Source organism: Paramisgurnus dabryanus, chromosome 18, assembly GCF_030506205.2.
Source record: "Paramisgurnus dabryanus chromosome 18, PD_genome_1.1, whole genome shotgun sequence".
NCBI classification, from domain to species: Eukaryota; Metazoa; Chordata; class Actinopteri; order Cypriniformes; family Cobitidae; genus Paramisgurnus; species Paramisgurnus dabryanus.
Genome location: NC_133354.1, coordinates 14,424,313 through 14,445,276, shown reverse-complemented (window position 1 = coordinate 14,445,276; position 20,964 = coordinate 14,424,313). Strand labels below are relative to the sequence as shown.

At 37.4% G+C, this 20,964-nt stretch overlaps 4 protein-coding genes across 4 annotated transcripts; 1 reads left to right on the top strand and 3 right to left on the bottom strand.

Moving 5' to 3' along the window:
• Positions 1-51: 51 nt before the first annotated feature.
• On the bottom strand, positions 52-6,385 carry kcnk12l (potassium channel, subfamily K, member 12 like). The gene is made up of 3 exons (XM_065286829.2): positions 6,239-6,385; positions 4,881-5,616; positions 52-2,160 (listed from the first exon to the last, which is right to left on the bottom strand). Exons 2-3 carry the CDS (start codon positions 5,224-5,226, stop codon positions 1,151-1,153), a joined length of 1,356 nt encoding a protein of 451 aa, XP_065142901.1. The 5' UTR covers positions 5,227-5,616; positions 6,239-6,385; the 3' UTR covers positions 52-1,150.
• Positions 6,386-10,016: 3,631 nt separating this feature from the next.
• Positions 10,017-11,530, bottom strand: sdhaf1 (succinate dehydrogenase complex assembly factor 1). The gene is made up of 2 exons (XM_065286828.1): positions 11,350-11,530; positions 10,017-10,966 (listed from the first exon to the last, which is right to left on the bottom strand). The coding sequence occupies exons 1-2, from the start codon at positions 11,397-11,399 to the stop codon at positions 10,642-10,644; spliced, it is 375 nt and encodes a 124-aa protein (XP_065142900.1). The 5' UTR covers positions 11,400-11,530; the 3' UTR covers positions 10,017-10,641.
• On the bottom strand, positions 11,450-16,752 carry qpctlb (glutaminyl-peptide cyclotransferase-like b). Its single transcript, XM_065286827.2, has 8 exons — positions 16,502-16,752; positions 16,000-16,234; positions 15,449-15,595; positions 15,049-15,342; positions 12,823-12,984; positions 12,640-12,739; positions 12,361-12,477; positions 11,450-12,090 (listed from the first exon to the last, which is right to left on the bottom strand). The coding sequence occupies exons 2-8, from the start codon at positions 16,195-16,197 to the stop codon at positions 11,945-11,947; spliced, it is 1,164 nt and encodes a 387-aa protein (XP_065142899.1). The 5' UTR covers positions 16,198-16,234; positions 16,502-16,752; the 3' UTR covers positions 11,450-11,944.
• A 161-nt stretch (positions 16,753-16,913) lies between these two features.
• On the top strand, positions 16,914-20,870 carry LOC135776251 (uncharacterized). Its single transcript, XM_073812628.1, has 8 exons — positions 16,914-18,179; positions 18,339-18,565; positions 18,666-18,768; positions 18,953-19,191; positions 19,406-19,488; positions 19,896-20,239; positions 20,525-20,614; positions 20,693-20,870. Exons 1-8 carry the CDS (start codon positions 17,968-17,970, stop codon positions 20,850-20,852), a joined length of 1,458 nt encoding a protein of 485 aa, XP_073668729.1. The 5' UTR covers positions 16,914-17,967; the 3' UTR covers positions 20,853-20,870.
• The last annotated feature ends 94 nt before the right edge of the window (positions 20,871-20,964 follow it).

Below are 20,964 nucleotides of genomic sequence, written 5' to 3'. Positions count from 1 at the left end.
CTTTTGTAACTGTAGTAGTCATACATTTTCGTGTGTATGTGGTTGAGCACAGATGTCACCTTAAGAAAAATACCAACCATTACCAGTGTCATCCTCAGGGGGGCAGCAAAAAGACACCCCTCGTGTAACGCCCATTTAAGTACCCTCTGCGTCTGCAAACCCTAGTATTAATACTGACGTCAACGTGACATCTGTAACGTCAGTGCGTCACTCAAAACACCTCTGCAACAAAATTAAAAAAGCTCACCAAAACAATGTGTTAAATGACGTAAGCTGCATTAACAAATAAAAGAGTATGTTAGAATAAATAAAACAAGTTGCTATTATATTTGTAACACAAAGTTTAAATACCAAAATGTGTATGTACAATATAGGTACATTACAGTATCTACAAAACCTATACAATGTATCTACAAATATTGTGTGTTATTATTTACTGTACATAACTTATTGGTTTTAATGGATCATTTTCCCCAAATACGTCAAACATCTATTTAGCTATTTACACATATTTGTATTCATTTTAGATAATATCCTTCTTAGGACAATCAACACAGACGGCGGTGTGATAGAAACAATTATACAATGAATAGTACTACTAACCATCTCTCTTATTTGACACTTGTAATTTTTCCACCGGGACTGTTTTCTTGTAAGTGGCATGGCTACATCTGTCCTGCTCTTGAAAATCAGTCTGTTTTCGTGGAGAGCTGTTGAAGGATCTCTCTAAAGGCTCAGTGTGATTGCTCACCACACCGGCCAATCACTTCAGCATCAAAGTGACTCAGAGAAGAGATGTCACTATTAAAATCCCATGCTTTGTTTATAAAGGATAGATGTCTCCTTGTAAGAATGAAACCATTTATGTTCAGCATTATCTTAATATAACATAATATTCACTGTATTTGTGACACACTGAAGTCAATTAGCCATTTAATCTTATTTGCTCTGTACTGTATATTACAATAGTAAACCTGCTAATGTAGCACGATGCTAGCAACAGCAAGTTTGGGGTTCGATCCCTTACTTTTCAAGTGTATACCTTGTATGCACTGCATCATTTACATCTTAAAAATACTAAATTTTTATATACAATAGTTAAATGTCTTTACATAGAAATAATGTACAACATCACCTTTGTATATACGAGCTACCTGTCAACACTTGTCTCCTGAAGGCGGTTATTCATGATAGCAAAGGCGCCCACTCCACCAGAGAAGCCGTTGTGGCGAACATGGCTTTGTCTCGGATTACCGTGAGCAGTTTCTGAGAGTTGCTTCTGTAGAATGGCCAGAGAAACCTTGTTGGCCATAAAGTCATTGACTGAGATCATTTCTCCAGACAGTCTGCGCCCCGTCAGATAACCTCCATCTGGTCCTAAGCCAGCCTCCGTCTCACTGTCACAAACTGTTTCCACTGATGCATTAGTAAAGCGTTTTCCCGCCATTTTTTCGGCGGGAGCAGGGTGCACCGCATTGCGCTTTTGACCCCTCTGTCGGGAGTTTCCGGGTGGCGGGTGGTGATTGTTTCGTTGGTTGGGAATGCGTGGGAAACAGCAGCAGCAGCAGGCCCGACCCCGTCTCCTGTACGGATGGCCACGGCACGGACGGCGAGACCTGTTGCATTCCAGTTTACCCAGGATCCAGTTAAGTGTCTGTTTGATGATGATGGAAATAACATTAAACAGAGAATAGATGCAACACACACCCATAAGGATGAAGAGGCAGTTGCCGAAGCGGTAGGCCTCCTGAGCCTTATAACTTTCCCTCTGGCTGCTCACAAGATCTCCGAATCCAATGGTGCTGAAGGCCACGAAGCAGAAGTACAGGGATTCAAAGTAGTCCCAGCCTTCCATGGCAGAATACAAAGCCGAAGCGCTACAGGCGATCAGCAAGGCAGCTATGCCTAGAATGAGCATCACGTAGTAAACCGATGGTTTCCAACCCTCCAGACTGTCGTCCTCACTCCTGGATTCCACTCCTCCCACGCCAGAGCGGCGCAGTTGGCGCTCGTGACACCAACGCATGATGTAGGCCAACATCGTGATGATGCGCTCCAGGAAGAGGTTGAAGAAGAGGATTGTTGCTGCACAACCAAGGAGTCCATAGAATATCAGAAAGATCTTACCTGCGATGGTGACGGGAGTGGTCATGCCAAAACCTGGAGAGAAACGGGTAGCAATTTGTGTGTTGTGTTCAACACATGAATTTTAAACAACTCAAGAATGAAAATTGTCTGTCTCACATTGTCTGTAAATAACTTGCTCCTGTATAGTTAGTGTTAGTGGTTAGTGGAAGATCATTGTGCTAAAAGATCATATGAACCCAGGGAACACACGTACTGATAAAAAATTTATCCCTTTTCATGCACTGTAAGTTTCTTTGGATAAAAGTGTCTGCAAAGTGTCTAAACTTTTGGTGTGTTCTTTACACAAGGTAATGTAGCATCAGAAGACTCGAAAGATAGCACACTATTAAAGGGAAACTCCACTTTTTTGAAAATAGGCTAATTTTCCAGCTCCCCTAGAGTTAAACATTTGATTTTTACCGTTTTGTAATCCATTCAGCTGATCTCCGGGTCTGGCGGTACCACTTTTAGCATAGCTTAGCACAATCCATTGAATCTGATTAGACAATTAGCATTGCGCTAAAAAAATAACAAAAGATTAGATATTTGTTAAAAATAACAAAATATAAATTTACATATTTTTCCTATTTAAAACTTAACTCCTCTGTAGTTACATCGTGTACTAAGACCGACGTAAAATTTAAAGTTGCGATTTTCTAGGCCGATATGGCTAGGAACTATACTCTCATTCTGGCGTAATAATCAAGGACTTTGCTGCCATAACATGGCTGCAGCAGGCGCAGTGATATTATGCAGTGCCCGAAAATAGTCCCCTGCTATTGAAAGTTACTAAGGGGATTATTTTTAGGCGCTGCGTAATATCATTGCACCTGCTGAGAGTATAGAATAAGAGTATAGTTCCTAGCAATATCGGCCTAGAAAATCGCAACTTTTAATTTTTCGTCGGTCTCAGTACACGATTTAACTACAGAAGAGTCAAGTTTCAAATAGGAAAAATATCAAAACTCTTTGGTTATTTTTAGCGCAATGCTAATGGTCTAATCAGATTCTATGGATTATGCTAAGCTATACTAAAAGTGGTACCGCCAGAACCGGAGATCGGCTGAATGGATTCCAAAACGGTAAAAATCAAATGTTTATCTCTAGGGGAGCTGGAAAATGAGCAATTTTCAAAAAAACAAAAAGTGGTGTGTCCCTATAAGGGTGCTTTTATTTCTATTTTGGAACTTTACATCGACTATAACCATCTATTTTTGTGAGTGTACAAAAGCAGGTTTGATGTTCTGTCTTTTTTTGGGGTCCACTAGAGGATGAAAATATTTTGCTGTACCTGTAGCTCAATAGAGGTAGAGCATTGGGTTAGCAGCTCAAATGCCATTAGTTTGATCCTAAGGGAACACATAAACTGAAAAAAATTACCTTAAATGTACTGTAAGTCGCTTGTATGTGAAATGCAAATATGGGATTAAGGTATAAGTAAAAAATGACAGAATTTTCCTTCTGAGGTAAAATGTCCCTAAAGTATAAGCATTGTAAACATGGTTAAAAGGGCACTTATTATGGCCTTTATACAAGATGTAATAAAAGTCTCAGGTGTGTCCAGAATGTGTATGTGAAGTTTCAATATACCCCACAGATCATTTCACTAGTTTCACCTGCGCATTCAGTCTATTCAATTATGGTAAAATAAGACTTGGCTTGCTGAGAGAGTAATGAGTAAGAAATAAAGTAGGAGATTTGGGGAGGAGGAGGGATGCAGGATGAATTGTCACTGGTAGGCGTGAAGACTGACTCACTTAAATAGGCTCTCAGGGTGATTGACAGGACTGAATGTGTAGGCTCCTCCCGAAACTACGTTTACAACTTCATTATAGCATGTCCAAAATCCCTTATTTGAGTGGGAGCAAAAACGCATTTTTTTTATCATTTTGGAATCCATTCACCTGATCTCCGGGTCTAACGGTACCACTTTTAGCATAGCTTAGCATAATTTATTGAATCTGATTAGACCATTAGCATTGCGCCAAAAAAATAACCGAAGAGTTTTAATATTTTTCCTATTTAAAACTTGATTCTTCTGTAGTTACATCCTGTACTAAGACCGATGGTAAATTAAAAGTTGCAATTTTTTAGGCAGACATGGCTAGGAACTATTCTCTTGTTCTGGTGTAAAAATCAAGGACTTTGCTGCCGTAACATGGCTGCAGGAGGCGCAATGATATTAGGCAGTGCCCGAAAATAGTCAGATTCTATGGATTGTGCTATGCTATGCTTAAAGTGGTAGCCCCAAACCCAGAGATCAGCTGAATAGATTCCAAAATGGTAAGAATCAAATGTTTAACTCTAGGGGAGTTGAAAAATTAGTATATATTTTTAAAAAGTGGAGTGTACCTTTAAATGCAAATGAGTTACAACTCCTCACTTGCTTACAAATAGACAGTGAGCACTTTCAATTAAAATAGATCAGATTAATAAAGCGGACAGAGTACAACTCGCTGAAGGTGGAAACTATGGTAATGCAGAACTGTAATTGGGTGGGGCTTTATCAATGTGACCTGCTTTGGTTTAATGGGGATTAATAAACAACGAACGGGTAGATTTTTTTTAATTGTAGGGTGCTTTACACCCTGCTAATACACATTTGTAAAAGTGGATTTTGCATAATAGGTGCCCTTTAAATGAAGCTGGCACTGTTCATAATTTAAACCAATTAACATTTGGGAACACTAATAATGGAAAAAAACTTTGCATGTATTTTTTTAAAAGAAAAATTTCAACTTTTCAGAACTCACCAATAGTGGACACCACCGTTCCAACAAAATAAAACGCCCCAGAAAAATCCCAGCGTGGCCTAAGTTTGTCTACTCGAATCCCAGCCACGAAGGCCTCCTCATATTGCCTGAGCAGGTCCTGTAGTGAGTTCAGGTTGATGCTGTTTTGATCTGTGAAGTTGGCCAGTTGTTCCTCCCAGAGTTTCTGGGATTGCAGTTCAGAGGGATGCTCCAGAGCCGAGAACACAACTGCCCCACACAGCAGGTAGAGTAAGATGAAAGCTGCCAACAAGCCAAAACGGGCATTGTCCTCATTTAGGTGCAGTTGGAGGCAACAGCTGTTGCTGACATCTCTTCCACGTGGCATGACTTGATAACCAGCAGGAATTGACAAAACAGGCAAACACAAACATTCAGAACTCACACACAACTATAAACCGCAAAGATTCACATGAAAACTGCATGTGGTTTTTGATTGCTGCTATAGTTCAACAATCAAGTATACGTCTGTACTGGAGAAGAGTATTTTCTGAGTCATGTCACTTTTCCAGTAGATGGTCGTAGAACATAAGCTTGTCACAAGACCTGGGAAATAAGACCTCTAGATGCACCTTTTGGGGTGGCAGGTAACAGTAGGCAGGTACGCGGGAGATTTTTATCTTTCCCCAGGTCTCTGTCCAACTAAAGCAGGTACCGCACCAAGTGTAAGTGATAAGCATGTGGTCTTCAAGTAGAATCATCCTTAATCTGAAGCTGTCTGCAAATGTATAAAATCCTATTACAGTAAAAGGATAAGAGCATAAACATAAAAATGTGACCCTGTCTGTGAAATCCAGGCTAAAGTTTCATAATTAGGAGATAGGAGCATCAAAGTATGATTTCAGTTATTGATTTCAATTTTTCACATGGTCTTACTCAATATTAGTCAATATTAAAAATATCAAGGTTTACAGAATGTTCTTTACATTATGTAAAATGATTTTATGTAGTAAACCACACAAAAAAATGACTTCAGACAGGATTTGCAGACTGAATCACAATTAAGAACATGCATTATATTTTAATAAAACTACCTGATAAAGAGCATAATTATGAAACATTAATCACCAAACTCCTATCAGTGTAAATGCAGTGAAAATATCGATTTTTTTTTATATTGTATCGTATATAATAAACATATTTTTATAGGCTATATTTATTAAAGATTTTATTGACCTATATTATAGTCATAGTCTTAGTCAATTATTGATATGAAATCAATAGGCTATAACTATTAACATGCTAGAGAATTTATACCATTTTAAATGTATACAAAATAAGTATTTCGTTCTTAATGTCTGTTGGTATGGAAACTTCAAAAGAAATGAAGTGTTGCCTACCTGACTTCAATGTAGAATATTATTTGTTGACGAGCATCGCTGATATTGACATAGTCCTCCAAACAATATCACTGTTAGTAATGTAGCGAGTGATAATTAAAAGTAACGTTTAGTTAAAGTTATTTAGATCATTTATTTGTAACAAGTGTGAATCCTTGGCGATGCGTGATTGAATGATGCAGCAGAGAAGTCCTGTCAGAGAGAGAGAGAGAGAGAGAGAGAGAGAGAGAGAGAGAGAGAGAGAGAAAGAAAGAGAGAGTTTGAATGTCTCAAACTGTAGTGAGCTGCGTACCTACTGCGATTTTTGTAACGAGCTTAAGCCCTAAAATGTAGTCTGGATAGGTAGTTTGTGAGAGATTTGACACGCATCCGTAGAGACCGTGATATTTGTCAAGCCCTTAACTATGTAATCTTACAGAGACGACAGACACATAAGAAAGTGGACCTCATTTACATTTATTTACATTGACGTACTCAACAATCAGCCGCCTGCGCTTTATTTAGCACTGTCATTTTTTATGAGATTCTAATCTTTGAAATAACAATAATAATAAAGACATGCATGCACATATAAAAAAAAAATCATTAGGTTTTCTTTTGCTTTTAACACACAAGAAAATACTGTAGTATAGGCTACTTTAGTATTTACTATTAAAAATGTAGTACATTGAAGTCTTTTGTAGTATATTACAGTAGAGTATAGTATTCAACAACATTCTGTAAACTGATAAATAAAATGTAGTAAATACAGTGATGTACTTACTAATATTTACTATAAAAAGGTTTGTAGTGTATTAGTTATGCAGATGGAAGTGCATAAATTGCTTAAAAAAAATACAGTCAATTGCTAGCGATGAATGTTAGCAATGGTCTTCCATTACTTTGATTACCACGGTCATTTCTGTTAAGGGCTCTCTTAAAATACCTAAACTCTCACAGAATACCCTATTACAGTCATCTGCCTGAGAAAGCGACTTCAAAAACATTCAACAAGTACAATTTAAAATCCTTAAACAGCTGACAGACCATCATTTGCCTGTTGCTTTACTGACATTAAAATATTTTCTTGTTTGATGTTGCCAGACAGAAATATAGCCATGGTTTCCATCTCTATCTATTGTGAGATGCGCTTAGATTGTAGGCCGGCTGAGACTTTTGCTTTGTTCTCACTGACCAGCCCACCCTTGCCTTTCATCTTGGTTGACTGTATCCCCATCATTAAAGTACTGGTCATTGCCTGTAAGTGCCCAGGTGCGGTGGAGACACCAGGCGCTGTATCAAAAGAGTGCAAGGTATTTTATTCATAAACTTTGTCCTCATCAGAGGACAAGTGTTTTGGCTAGTGCCTTAACAAAACTGAAGACACCAAAAGCTACAATGGAGTTTATATTATTCTGCTAATCACAGGTTTGGACAAAGTGTGCTACACTGTCTTTAAAGTCATCAGGAGATCTGAGAAGTGTCATCTGCATAATGCAATTCAACACAGGTGGCGTTTGATGAATGCAGCCGTGATCCGAAGCTCATTACGGAGTCTCGTCTAATTTTTCCCACTCTTTTTTGCTTCGTCCACCTGACCATTTTCTTTGTCTTTCTTTGTCATCTGTGTGTTAAAACCGGCACTCTCAATTCTGGCCTTCACACTGTTGTAAATGAATGAGTCATTGTTAGGTCTCAACCACATGTATAAATCACCGCAAAGTCACTTTCACAGTAGTACGACAGAAAAATAGTCAGATATCAGCAAGAGGTTTATTTAGAGAGGTCTGATATGCAAGGCCACATTTATATTCAAATACAAATCCTTCCTTGCATTGTTACAAAGCAGCTTTACAGAAAATATATTTCAGAACAAACAGTAGTGAAATAAAAAACTGGATATTTAGAAATGTTGAAAATTCTATTAAATATCATCTAAATCAAACCAGTGATATTCAGCATTACCCTAACCCTAAAAAAACAAATGACATAAAAAATTCTAATTATGAAAATCATACATATTCATACATTTGTGTCACACATGTGTTTCCTGGACTCCTCACAACCCCATTTAGGGGTTTATACAGTACAGATGAATAAAGGAAGGAAATGAAAAGTGAATACATGTTTAAGGCATAATATGTGCATGCATACATTTACAACAGCTGTTTTTTATGATTATTGTTAATGCCCACTGCTTTGGACATGCACTTTGAAAAGTCATGCCAATAAAGCTTGGTTACATTTGAACCAAATATACCAACAGTGTGAGTAATAAGGATATTTTATTTATTATATTTTATTGTTCAGAGGCTTGAATCTAGAGCTTGCACCCTGGATGCAAACAGCAGCACATTTTTCTCAACCACTGCATTTAGCTCTTGTTGGGAAGCCCTGGGATTTCTCTTGACAAAGTCGGCAATGGACTGGATGCATTCTACCTGTGGATGTGGAACATTTCAAGTAAGTCAACATGCTTTTAGCTCTACTACCAAGGAAACAGTGTGTTCAAGACATCCTGTAACTTTAATTTGAAGCAGGAGTTTATTGACCTAGATGTACTATAGACGTGCAAGGGACATCAGAAGAACATAGATGGATCGTACCTTGTAAGCATCTATTTGCTTTTGCCCAGTCAGTCTGTCCAGAAGGTTACGAGCCACCTGCATCCCTGTGACCGCGGTCAGCAGCTCTTTACACTCAGCACTGTCAGTCTTCAGCCAGCCCAGCAAAGCCAGCTAAAAATAAATATAAATGACGCAGTCTATCATTTAAATAGGATATAACAGAAAAGAAATACTACTTATAAGATTAAATACATGTTCAAGACGCAAATGTAATCGTAAACTTCATATTCATGCTGTGGTAAAATGGGATATGGTAAAGTATCAGAGATTAATTTGAATGAATTATCGTTGTTTTACCAACCTGCTGAATTAACTGGGCGTCTACCAGATCGGTCAATCCCTTTGATTCTGCCATCGTTTTGTGAAGAAATTCAAAGCGTACTTCTATTGTCAAAGAAATGTCGGCGTTATTGATTAATACCGACTAAAATTAATATTTCTAAACAAATCTTTCATTTATTTTTTGTTACACCACTTTCCTGTTTACAGTTTCTTCTTCTGTGGTGTTTTACGAAAGCTGGCATCCAAAACGTTGCATTACTGCCACCTGCTGTTTTAACTTAGCCCTTGTTCATTAACCTCAGCTTTGGTTTGCATTTTTTTATTATTTCTTCCAGCTATTTTGGGGTTTAGGAAGAACGAATAAATAGCCTATAATAACCAAATATTTTTATTTGATCATGAAGCAGTCTAATTGTACACGTTTGTGTACAACAGGTTCCAGTTACCCAGAATTAAGAATTATGGTGCAAACAACAAAAAATGTAAGTGGACATCCAGGTTTTAGGAGATTAAATTCGTTCTTGCAGAAATGCAAAAAAAATTTACATAGTTATTATTCCCATCATACTCATAATGCTCCTCACCTCGTGCCTTTTCTGTATACATTTCCTCCATGACATAAAAATGTGTGTAACTGTCTCCTTCTGGCATTTATCACATAAACCTGTATGATGTGTTCCTATTTGAAGTTTGGTTTAGCTTGCATGTTCAATTTTTAATCTGCATATAACTTATTTTCTCCTTTAATGTCCCTATCATACCTACTTATTAGATCAAGTACAGATCTCTCCCATCATTATGATCCAACTCTTGTTGTCATTTTTTTAATAATCTTTTTTGAATGCAGTTCGTCAAAATATGCATCAAATAAGTATATAAAGTATAAAATATTTTTCAATTCAATTCAATTTTATTTATATAGCGCTTTTCACAAAAGTCAATTGTTTCAAAGCAGCTTTACATGAATAGAAGCAGTGAAAAGCACAGAAAAACGACAGATAGCACAACAAAATACATGATAGCATAAGCAGTTGAATTTGCTGCGGCTATGACTCAATATTATAATATTATTTCTGTTGTTGAACCATTTTAGAGAGTGGCACAAAGTGTGATGATAATATGCACTATTTTAATATTCAATTCATGAGTTTGCATTAACATCAGTATCAAATCCAGTGTACCTATAAAAAATTCAACTACATACATCTGCTGTATTTACACATAAGCAACTACAGAAAAAAGCAAGAATACTAATAATAAGTTGTTTATTTATATTAAATAATTTAAATAACAAAGTAAAACAGTAACTTGTCCATTTTATTTTCCTTCAGTTCCTGCAATAATACTCAAATACTACAATAATAGTGTTGCTTGTGTTACCCAGGGGTGAGTGACAATCTCACTGGTCTTTATTCGGATAATGCAGCCAGAGATAAGAGGTCCAAAATAATCTGTTCTTTGCAGGTTACATATTTTAATACAATCAAGATTATATGGCCAATCACAGATTGAGTCTCAACTGACATTTTCAAACTTGCTAAAGGATCCAAGTTGTTTAGTGTTTACATCTTTAAGCAGTTCCAGCTGACGCTGTGCGCGTCGATACAGATACTCAATGTGCATGACGTCACTCTTCTTGATCGCAGAATTGGTGCGAAATTCATCGCGTATTCTCGGAATAAATCCCGGCTTGTCCTGTGCAGCACGAAGAAACTGACGATACAGGGACAGGACCTGTTTCTGTAGTTTACTGTGGCGAACCATATTATATGGAGTTATAAAACACCACCACAGCAAGAAGGTGGACGAGTTGTCTGTCACTGAAAGTGTCGCCCTTAGCCTGCAAAGGAAAATAATGTCTGCGGTCAATAATGGCATAAAGTCAGATATGTACTGACTGCATTAAGTGTAAAAGAATTTGCAAACAGTTACAGCACCCAAAACATACGATTTCTCTTACACATTCACATACACCAAATACTGAATCTTAATGGTGAATTAAAAATTAATGTATATTTTCCAATGACAGCATTACTGTTACAACACACGTTAAGGAAAATACATTTAAAGAGACAGGACACACTCCACCTTAAGTTACATCATTTGACTTCGTTAGTGACTCCCAGGTTATGATAGCTAGTGTTATTATTATTATCTACGTTTTAAAATATCCAGAAAATAACAGCATAGCTAAAAACATTGAAACTGCGAATTTGACCTTACGTTTCCTGATTGACGCTGTGACGTTGTGACACGTTCCGTTGTAACTGCATAATACAGTGCCATCTAGTGGCCAGGCAGTGTTTTGAGTCCACTCTGCATCAAGGCTCAGTTCATTCTTTATTTAGGCATAAGTTCAAGGTACACAACTCTGTTAAAACTTTGCAAGTGCAAAATATTTAATATTACATTAGAAAATTATACATTTCTGTTTAATATGTGGTTTAACATTTAGCTACTAAACATTACAGATTGCCATAGACCTTAAGAGAAAACCATTGCAAGATTAATATAGAACTATGTCATAATTGTTGAATGATTATAGAACTTCATTTAATGTGCATAGTGTTATAATGCTTTATATAGCATCAGGTTTTACATCCAGTCCTGTGCACTAAATATCTACATTACATTCCATTGATTTGAATGCACAGTTAAACTGAATAGAAGAACATACCTATGTAAACTTCTTTTTGGCACGGATAATAATAGTACAGTGCAATAAAGACAATAAAACTACCCTGAAGGCACAATACTGATTGACTAACAAAAGCTGACTTAAGCTCATCCATGTGGACGGTTGTAATGTTATAGCATCCTAGAGCCGCAGATATTCTGCCAGAAAGACCACAAGGATTTTGGTAAGATTCTCCACAGTGTGACTGTTAATTTTGTCTGCTGTGTCTTCCATTGTGTGCATGAAGGATGGGAAAGGTGTAGCGATCATGTGCAGTACTGGAACTCCTGTGGTTAAAAATGTGAGAGTTTAAATTACATTATGACACTCAAGGCTGAGATTTAACAGTATTGCACTGTAGAGTGGAGTGCACACAAGTTTGTACAAGGTCAGTAAAACTTACTAATAGTTGATTATTAAATTTAAACCTACACTACATACAACAATGCACAGTGCAGAAATAATATACTTTTTAAATTGTGCAATATACAGTAGTATGTCATATATCACAATTTCAAAACTTACAATAAAAAATAACAATAGGTTGTTTTCTTTACCTCTCTGAAGGAAAGGTACGTGATCATCTTCAACCAGCCCCATGTTCACATCCTTTCTGAAATAGCTCTGCTCATTGGGATGGGACGACAACAGGTCCAGATTGTGAAGTCTCTTCTCTTAAAAAGCAGAATGTGAAATAAAATATCAAGGTCAGCACAGGGTTGGAATAAAATCACTTTTTGAAGTTGAAAATCAAACATTAGTTGTAAGACCCTTTATATCCATTAATGATTAACCAGTATTAGCTAAGTTTTAATAGAAAGTCAAATCAGTGTTACCTGCAGCGATGAGGCGGTCAAACCAGCGAGCCGTGTTCTCAAAGTGATTCACAAACATGGGATCTGGGGCACCAATAAGGTCTAAAAGCACAAAAAGATCCTGCAAATTCAAAGTACATGTAAGTAAAATGTATAGATGAATTCACAGATATAGAGAGGTACGTAAACCAGTTCTTGTCTCACCACAGCATTCAGCAGTGTAGTGTGTTCAGAACCTGGAGGGTGGGGTATGCGGGACATCTGGTCTGCGAGATGCCTTGAACCATATAGCGAGTCTGTTGGAGTCCCATCCTCAAAAGCTTCTTCTCCATCAAAAAAGACCAACTGCAGGGTCACTCTAGACATCTTCACAGACGAAAGAGACTGATATGTTAGACTGTATGTCTAAACAAATGCCTCTATATCAAGCTTGAATAGTCCTGTTAAAATCCATCAAGAAATTTCATCAATAATTTACTGTAGGTGTTCACAGTTTCCAAAGATCAAAAGTTATGTACAGCTGTCTGTTTGTTAAAATCTTCTTTTCCTGATCAAAATCACTAAGTTTAACAACAGACTTGACTTTATATTCTACTTTAATGCCTGTGCAAAGTGACCTCCTCACAGACATATACCGTATTGCACTACTTGTCCAAGGACAGCATACTATAGATTAATAAACTGCTGGTGATATACACTATCAGATTTTAGTTTTTCTTAAAGGGACACTCCCCTTTTTTTCTTTTTTTTGAATATATGCTTGTTTTTCAGCTCCCCTAAAGTTTGATTCTTGCCGGTTTGTAATCTATCAGCCGATCTCCGGTTCTGGCGGTACCACTTTTAGCATAGCATAATCCATTGAATCTGATTAGACCATTTAGCATCGCGCTCAAAAATAACCAAAGAGTTTGATATTTTTCCTATTTCAAGCTTGACTCTTCAGTGGTTACACAATAATATTAAAAAATATTACGCAGTGCCCGAAAATAGTCCTCTGCTATTGAAAGTTACCAAGGGGACTATTTTCAGGCGCTGCGTAGTATCATTGCGCCTCCTGCAGCCATGTTACGTAGGGTTGGGAATCATTTCAAATTTATCGATTCTGATTCCAAATTCGATTCGCTTATCGGATCCGATTCATAACGATTCTTGGTTTTGATTCCAAAGAGGTGAAAAGCAACAACAGTCAAGCCTTTATAGATCAAAAATATTTACTTTGTGCCATTACAACTGAACACAATAAAGGAGGCTACATAAAAACAAGGAGGCTAGGAGGCTACAAGTCCTGAGAGTGCCATTTGGGACAGGGCTCAAGTTTTCAAGTGAGCGGTCCTGCGCACTGTGCGCAGATGGCTATAGGTCAGGTGACTCCGGTCTTGGCAGATGACGTAAAATTATGTGACCATGCCGTCCGGAATCGATAAGTGGAATCGAAATTATTATTTTTTTAAAAGATCTGATTCCTTTCTTATGGATCCGATTCCAGAATCGTAATCGAAATTCGATTCCCAACCCTAATGTTACGGCAGCAAAGTCCTTTATTATTACGCCAGAATGAGAGTATAGTTCCTATCCTAGCCATATCGGCCTAGAAAATCGCACTTTTTAATTTTCCATCGATCATAGTACACGATGTAACCACTGAAGAGTCAAGTTTTAAAAAGGAAAAATATCAAACCTCTTTGGTTATTTTTTAGCGTGATGCTAATGGTCTAATCAGATTCAATGGATTATGCTAAGCTATGCTAAAAGTGGTACCGCCAGACCCAGAGATCGGCTGAATGGATTCCAAAACTGTAAAAATGAAATGTTTCACTCTAGAGGAGCTGGAAAATGAGCATATTCTCAAAAAAAAGTGAAGTGTCCCTTACTCACAGATAAATGTGGGACATATTCATTTGAAACCAAAGCTGTTTAAAGGAATAGTTCATCCAATATGAAAGTTAGTCCATATCCTTATTGCTTTATATGGAATTGGATATTGTCCCATTTTTTAATGCTCCAAAAAGCGCATCCATCTATCAAAAACTAATCTTGTGATTGTAAGGAAACATTAATATTTCAAACTTTATTAACTACATCCATTCCGTACACAAGAGAGAGAGAGAGAGAGAGAGAGAGAGAGAGAGAGAGAGAGAGAGAGAGAGAGAGAGAGAGTTCACTAGAAATTTGATATGTCTCACCCAACATTACATAAACCCATTGCTTTACATCAGAAGACATTTAATAAATGTATGAATTAGTTTTTGATGGATAAATGCGCTTTTCTATGAAAAATTGGGGCACTATCCAATGCCACTGTAAAGCTGAAAAAGCCAGGATAATGACTGTGTAGCTGAATGGCTTGAGGGTAAGTACATTTTTCAATTTTGGGGTGAACTATTCCTTTAGCTTTAGTGTATTTACTCAGACCTGTTAATGCCAGCTCACCATCTGCTTGTGTTTTTTTAGATGTGGGTCCAAAGCAGTGACCAGCTCCAGCATCATAGCACAGGGGACAGCTGAATCACTAGCGCCCACAAACACCTTCTGTGGGTCATTGGGATCTTTAGGTATGGACTTGGAGTCATAGTGACAAGCCAAAAGCAATCTGCGAGGAGCTCTGGGGTCTAACACGGCCAGAACATTTGAGAAACTGACGGGGCCATGAGGTGTCACAGAGATAAAGGAGTCGACATCTACAGACCAGCCCGCAGACAGCACGTCCAGCTTAGAAAAGATGTGCTAGGATCACAAACAATGTAGATACATTAGTCAGTGACATTAAAAGAAGTCAGCAAGATCTGAGATTTAATTGAACAAAAACAAGGCTGATGCTTCCTAATCTCACTTTTCGAGCAGCCCGGCTCCCACGACTCCCTGGTTGTCGATCATGAAGAATGGGTTTCAGATGAGAATACCTAAGTCTTCCCCAGCTTACCTGAGACACGAGTCGCTTCACCTGAGCCACAGTGGGCCGACCTGGCTGGTGATTGAGCTGAGGTTAAAGACAGCAGTAAGGATACAGAATGTGATACGATGTACAGAATAAGTCATTTTAAAATAACAATTCATTGTATGAAATTAGTATAAAGTATAATATAAGATAAATTAAAAGCAAATGCCTGCCCTGCAGAAAAATCCATGTGGTTTCAAATGCAAATACCATATCGGCTGTTTACATTTATAACCATTAAAAATATCAAATAGTGTGTCTGAGCCTTATTCCAGAAGGATTTAATGGTTTCGTGGTTAATGGTTTTCTATAGCATCCCACCAATAGATGCCCACAGACATCACTAGTTCCCATTACAACCAACACAGTTCCCTATATAACTATTAGTAGTTTTATTTCTGTGATGGTTTTTATTGTTTATTTCTACATTCTACATTATTTCTTACTTTGTCTTTGAATAGGTCTGGGGGTCTTGGTGGTAAGTCCAAATCTGTCGTTGGCTGGTCAGTTAACGTTAACGCCACAGTTAATGTCATGGCCACGAGCACGCACAGAAACAGCAGCAGTAACCGCACACGACACATCGGTGGCAGGTCACAGCAGCTCAGCTTGACAGTCGCTGCTTTATACTTCATGCTTCTCATCTTGGGTTTATTAAAGATGCCAAAACAATTATCAAACCTGTAGGGGAATATGCAGGTCAAAATTCTTGCACTGCAAAATGTACATTTTTATAACAAGACAATAAATTGAACTATGATTGCCAGTTTTTCGTATGCAAATCTGGCGCATTGAGACTGAACTACGCATGATGCACATAAGGGACAGCTATTTAATTATATAAATAATAAGTCTGTTTCGTGATAAAACGAAATTAAATGGCAAACCCCTTACGTTTATGTTTAATGACCAAATATTTGTTTTAAGATAGTCGAAAGGAGCACTTACCACCAGCAGCCCAGAAGGACTGGAACACCTCTGCCTTATACAATCCGTTATGGTCTCTTGATATGAACAAGACATAGTGCTGCACGAAGAGAGAAACGAGTCTGGGGAACATTTCATCACCATCGCTACTTAAATCTAGTTGCTGGTACCCCTGTCTCCTCTGATTCGCCCTTGATGTTTACACCGTCGATGCTGGACTGGTTACAAAATGATCGTGCTCTCGGTTAACGTTACAGGACAGGGTCGGGAAGGATGTGCGCAGCTACCTATCACACACACGCGCGCGGACTGACTGACTGTTCTCACTCACTTCAGTTTCAGCTGTGAAATATTACAGATATATTAAAATAATATGTTCACTGTAGTTTTACAGTGGAAAGTGACAAGCCATTATTGTTAATAAACTATTTTTATTCAACAATTTAAATATGTCTGTAGACACGTACGTATTTTTTTTAAATTTTGCTATGTTAAAAAGACAATATTTTGGCATATTTCTATTTTGCAAATGTTCGTTCATAAAAAAAAAACTTTAAGGGCCAGGCAACAACCTAGTAACCACATATCCAATAAATTCACGAGCAATGTGTGAACGGAGCAAAGTTTGAGGCTCCGTGTTAGCCAATCAGCGCAGGCGTAGATGCCGATTGGCTCTGCTCGTCCAATCACAGCCGAAAAGCTATCAGCTGCTGGAAATTTAATTACTGTATTTTTAAATATACAGTATTATGTGCAACAACTCCCGTCGCACGAAGAATAATACAGGTAAGTTCTCATGTACAGAGCAAAATATCCGTCAAAATATGCATTAATTTACAGAGAACATTTTAAAGAGACCTGTCAACAATCAAATATGTTTTTTAAGCTACCTGCATAACGTTAATATCATGCAAGATATAATAATTGTTATATATTTGTAATTATATACTTAACAGATCGTGAAACAAACATCATACTTATTCTCTGTAATAGATAGCCATTAAACATAATACATAATCATTTATTTACGCCTCAAATAAAAAAATTATGTGCTCTGGTAAAACTTTTAGAATCTCTATAGATCATCCAGAGCATTATTCTTTCTTTATTTGTCAAACATAAAAGTATTTTTCCTTTGTTACTTTGCAAGAATAGTGTCATAAATATAATAGTGTGTAGGCCTAACAGTGATTGTACAAAATCTTTCTTTAAAACATCATCACGTGACTCACAGCTCCAGTTTTGGGACCACAAGAGATGCGATGATGCATTGCTTTGACTTTGTCCAGAGTCACATTCATAGTCTGAAAAGTCACCTTCCCCTCCACTGCCTTCCTAAAAGCAATACGAACGGTTTGTTTCTTTTATGCTTTTATCAAAGATTTTTTGTTTTCCTTTTAAAAGTAGACAGAAGTATGTGACTTTATCTAAAGTTATATCATCTGTGTCCTTCTGAAGATTCAGAGAGGGAGAGCGAAGACACTCGAATGCCAGAACCTGATACATCACCACAATTCCTTACAGCCAATAAGCACACCTATAGTCGCTTAAACAAAACTACAGGTAAAACATCCAGTAAAATGCTTAATTGGTCAAAAACAGTGGAACAATGGTCTGAGCATATGATCGGGCCATTTAAGAGCTGTCGGCTCATGGGGTTTGAATCTGACCTGGATTTGAATCAGTCCCTTTTTTGCAGGTCACCCTATTGTTAAAAATATATTTATACATTCTTAAAATTAATGTGTTAAAATAACATATCTTGTGTCTAGTTATGGACAACACATCTAATGTTATGGATTAACACATCCTTTTTTAGAGTGTACATAGTATTTGACGTATGCTATATTTATTTATAAACAGCATGGTTGAATGGCAAAAAGAGAGACCCTAAAAACAATGGCACTGAAAGATTTTTCATAACTGCTGTTGAGGAGCCAGAACCCAATGATAGTGTGTGTGATGGACACAATAATTCATCAGAAGTTCATACTGCAGAAGACAAGGAGACATGGCCTATGGAGGACAGAGAACCATCACAAGGTTCTCTAGACTCCAACTCCACATCCACCTCTTTCAATACAGGTAAAGGAAATCACATCTATTTTTTTAAGCCAAATGAATAATACATTTGCACCACAAACTGTGATTTAAGTTAAAAGATAACTTGTATTTTTGTTATCAGGGAGCTCGGTGGATAATGAATCTTCCTGTAGTGTTTGTGAAGATCAAACAGGAAATGAAATTGGAAGTCCAGGAAGAAACATTTTAGATACACCTCCATCAGGGTTTGTGTACTTTTTACTGTAAGAACGTTCAGCTTTTTAAAATTGATTCGGAAACCAGCTGGAAAGAGCTGATTGGTTAAATGATGGTTTGTTGAAAAGAGAAGTTTTCTGTTCTGGCTCTTCGTGAGAACTTTCATCTCATAATGTTGGTGAATAGCAAGAAAATTGACAGCTCGTTTTAAAGATGTTTGCTTTGTTACCAACATTTAAGGATTCTTCTAAGAGACCCAATGCTTGGAGCTTTTCCGACTGCGTGGAAGAAGCGGTTGCTGATTCGCACAATGCTACCAGAAACACCAACACAGCCTCGGCACCCATCTGTGAGGACAGCAGACAACCTGATCCTCAGCCCGTCTCTGCTCTCATCACCTTCTCAGGGCCTTAACCATTTTCTCCTTCCTGAAGGACAAGAGACACTACAGGGTAAAGCATAACAGGACAACAGTTAGATTAGATTACCTATGGTTAAATCATTTAGATTAATGTATGGATCATATATGGTTCATGAAATGTGAACATAATAAATTAATAACAAGTGAGGTCTGCTTCGATCCAAATGTGCACATGATAGTATGAAATAACAAACAAGATAGCTTTGCTGTAATGCTGACCGTGCAACCTTTTTTCACCACAACAGCATTATTCGAGGACGTGTGGGTCACACCGGAATCTACCAACTTAAAAAGTCCCAGGATGCTATGCAGAACTGCAGAAAAAATAGTAGGCCAAACTTGATATTTTGTTGCCTGAATATACAATGGGGCTCAGAAGTCTGAGTGCATTGAAAATCTAAGATTTAAAATGTAATATTAACCTGTAAATAAACATTTGAACAATACAGAACTATAGCAATAACATCATCAGTAAGAAATCTTTGGCATTCTGCTCAATTTCTGCACCATACATATCAGTACTACAGGTTTTATACAAACTTCTGGAGTCCATGCTAGGTCAAGTGCATGCTGTCCTTTAAAGGAAAAGGAGGACACCTCAATATATGAAATTCCAAAATGTGTGCAATTTTTAGTTAAACTTTTTACTTATAGTTTTGTTGATAACGTAATGCAATATAATTAAATATTGCATTATATATATATATATATAGAGGATGTATTTTTCACTTACAGACCCCACTGTATATTATTTTAAGAGATATTGAGATATTTATTTTCAGTGAGCCTCCTATTTATGGTAACTTTTCTATATTTTATAAACAGAAGACACCCTTTACACATGTGAAAAGTGCTGGCAGTGGCTGTCTGTCCTCAGAAACCGAGAAAGGGGATAAAGTTTCAGAGGATGAGATCTCAACCCCAGAACATTTTGTACCTTTGAAAAAAGAAAGAAAAGCATCCGGGCAAAGACGCACTGCAGGAAAAAGACGTATTCAAACAGAAGATCCGAGCTCCAAGAAGAAATGTGTGAATGGATTTATTATGTTCTGCCGAATGAACAGAAAAGCGTATATCAGGTGCTCACCAGACCTTAATTAATAATGCAGCTACCTGTAGACCTTGACAAATATTAAATGTAAACTATATCTTTCTAAGCGAATCACTCGCTATGATCCTTCCCCAAATATACTATATTGGTGGCCTGATGTAACATTGGTTTAACCAATAGTTTTGGGATAGGAATTTCTGTTTGGCCGAACAATAAAGATGTGGGCGTTTTTAAAGGCATATTTACAGATCAATTGTGTCTAGAAATTACACAGAAATTTTAATAATAATCTAAAGTTTTTATTTTGAAACAGGTCCCACCCTGGTACAGCATCTACCACAGTCACCAAAGAGTTAGCCCATCTATGGCACGTCATGCCCAAGCAGGAGAGACGTTTGTACTGGTAGATATTCTGCATCCTTCAAATCTTCTTATGTATACTGTCTGATATATGAACACCTCTCTTTATTTTCTCTTTTAGTCTGAAAGCCTGGAGGTTCAGTTGTCAAAACAACCGCAATGTGCGTATTGTAACACAAGATGAAGAAACAGAGGCAGATGACCCCAGTCCACTGCACAGGTTACTGGCTCAAAAAGACACCTATTGTGCTATCAAACGACGATCCTTACACTTCATTTAGTTACAGCACTGCGAAAATATACTTTTTTTCTGTAAGCAAGTCATCAAAGTTCATAGCAAAACAAACAGTAGCACTTTATAGTTCAGTATCGTTAACATTAATCACTGTTGTG

What these genes read in the sequence shown, in the direction of transcription:
- LOC135776251 (XM_073812628.1), top strand. Translation starts at nt 17,968, where the DNA reads ATGCCAGAACCTGATACATCACCACAATTCCTTACAGCCAATAAGCAC. An exon ending in AATCAGTCCCTTTTTTGCAG is followed by an intron (nt 18,180 to 18,338) that starts GTCACCCTATTG and finishes TATTTATTTATA; the next exon opens with AACAGCATGGTTGAATGGCA. An exon ending in CAGGAGAGACGTTTGTACTG is followed by an intron (nt 20,615 to 20,692) that starts GTAGATATTCTG and finishes TTTCTCTTTTAG; the next exon opens with TCTGAAAGCCTGGAGGTTCA.
- sdhaf1 (XM_065286828.1), bottom strand. Translation starts at nt 11,399, where the DNA reads ATGCAGTTACAACGGAACGTGTCACAACGTCACAGCGTCAATCAGGAA. An exon ending in CACAGCGTCAATCAGGAAAC is followed by an intron (nt 10,967 to 11,349) that starts GTAAGGTCAAAT and finishes TTTCCTTTGCAG; the next exon opens with GCTAAGGGCGACACTTTCAG.
- kcnk12l (XM_065286829.2), bottom strand. Translation starts at nt 5,226, where the DNA reads ATGCCACGTGGAAGAGATGTCAGCAACAGCTGTTGCCTCCAACTGCAC. An exon ending in AACGGTGGTGTCCACTATTG is followed by an intron (nt 2,161 to 4,880) that starts GTGAGTTCTGAA and finishes GTTTCTCTCCAG; the next exon opens with GTTTTGGCATGACCACTCCC.
- qpctlb (XM_065286827.2), bottom strand. Translation starts at nt 16,197, where the DNA reads ATGAGAAGCATGAAGTATAAAGCAGCGACTGTCAAGCTGAGCTGCTGT. An exon ending in GGAGCCGGGCTGCTCGAAAA is followed by an intron (nt 15,343 to 15,448) that starts GTGAGATTAGGA and finishes TTGTGATCCTAG; the next exon opens with CACATCTTTTCTAAGCTGGA. An exon ending in CTACACTGCTGAATGCTGTG is followed by an intron (nt 12,740 to 12,822) that starts GTGAGACAAGAA and finishes TTGAATTTGCAG; the next exon opens with GATCTTTTTGTGCTTTTAGA.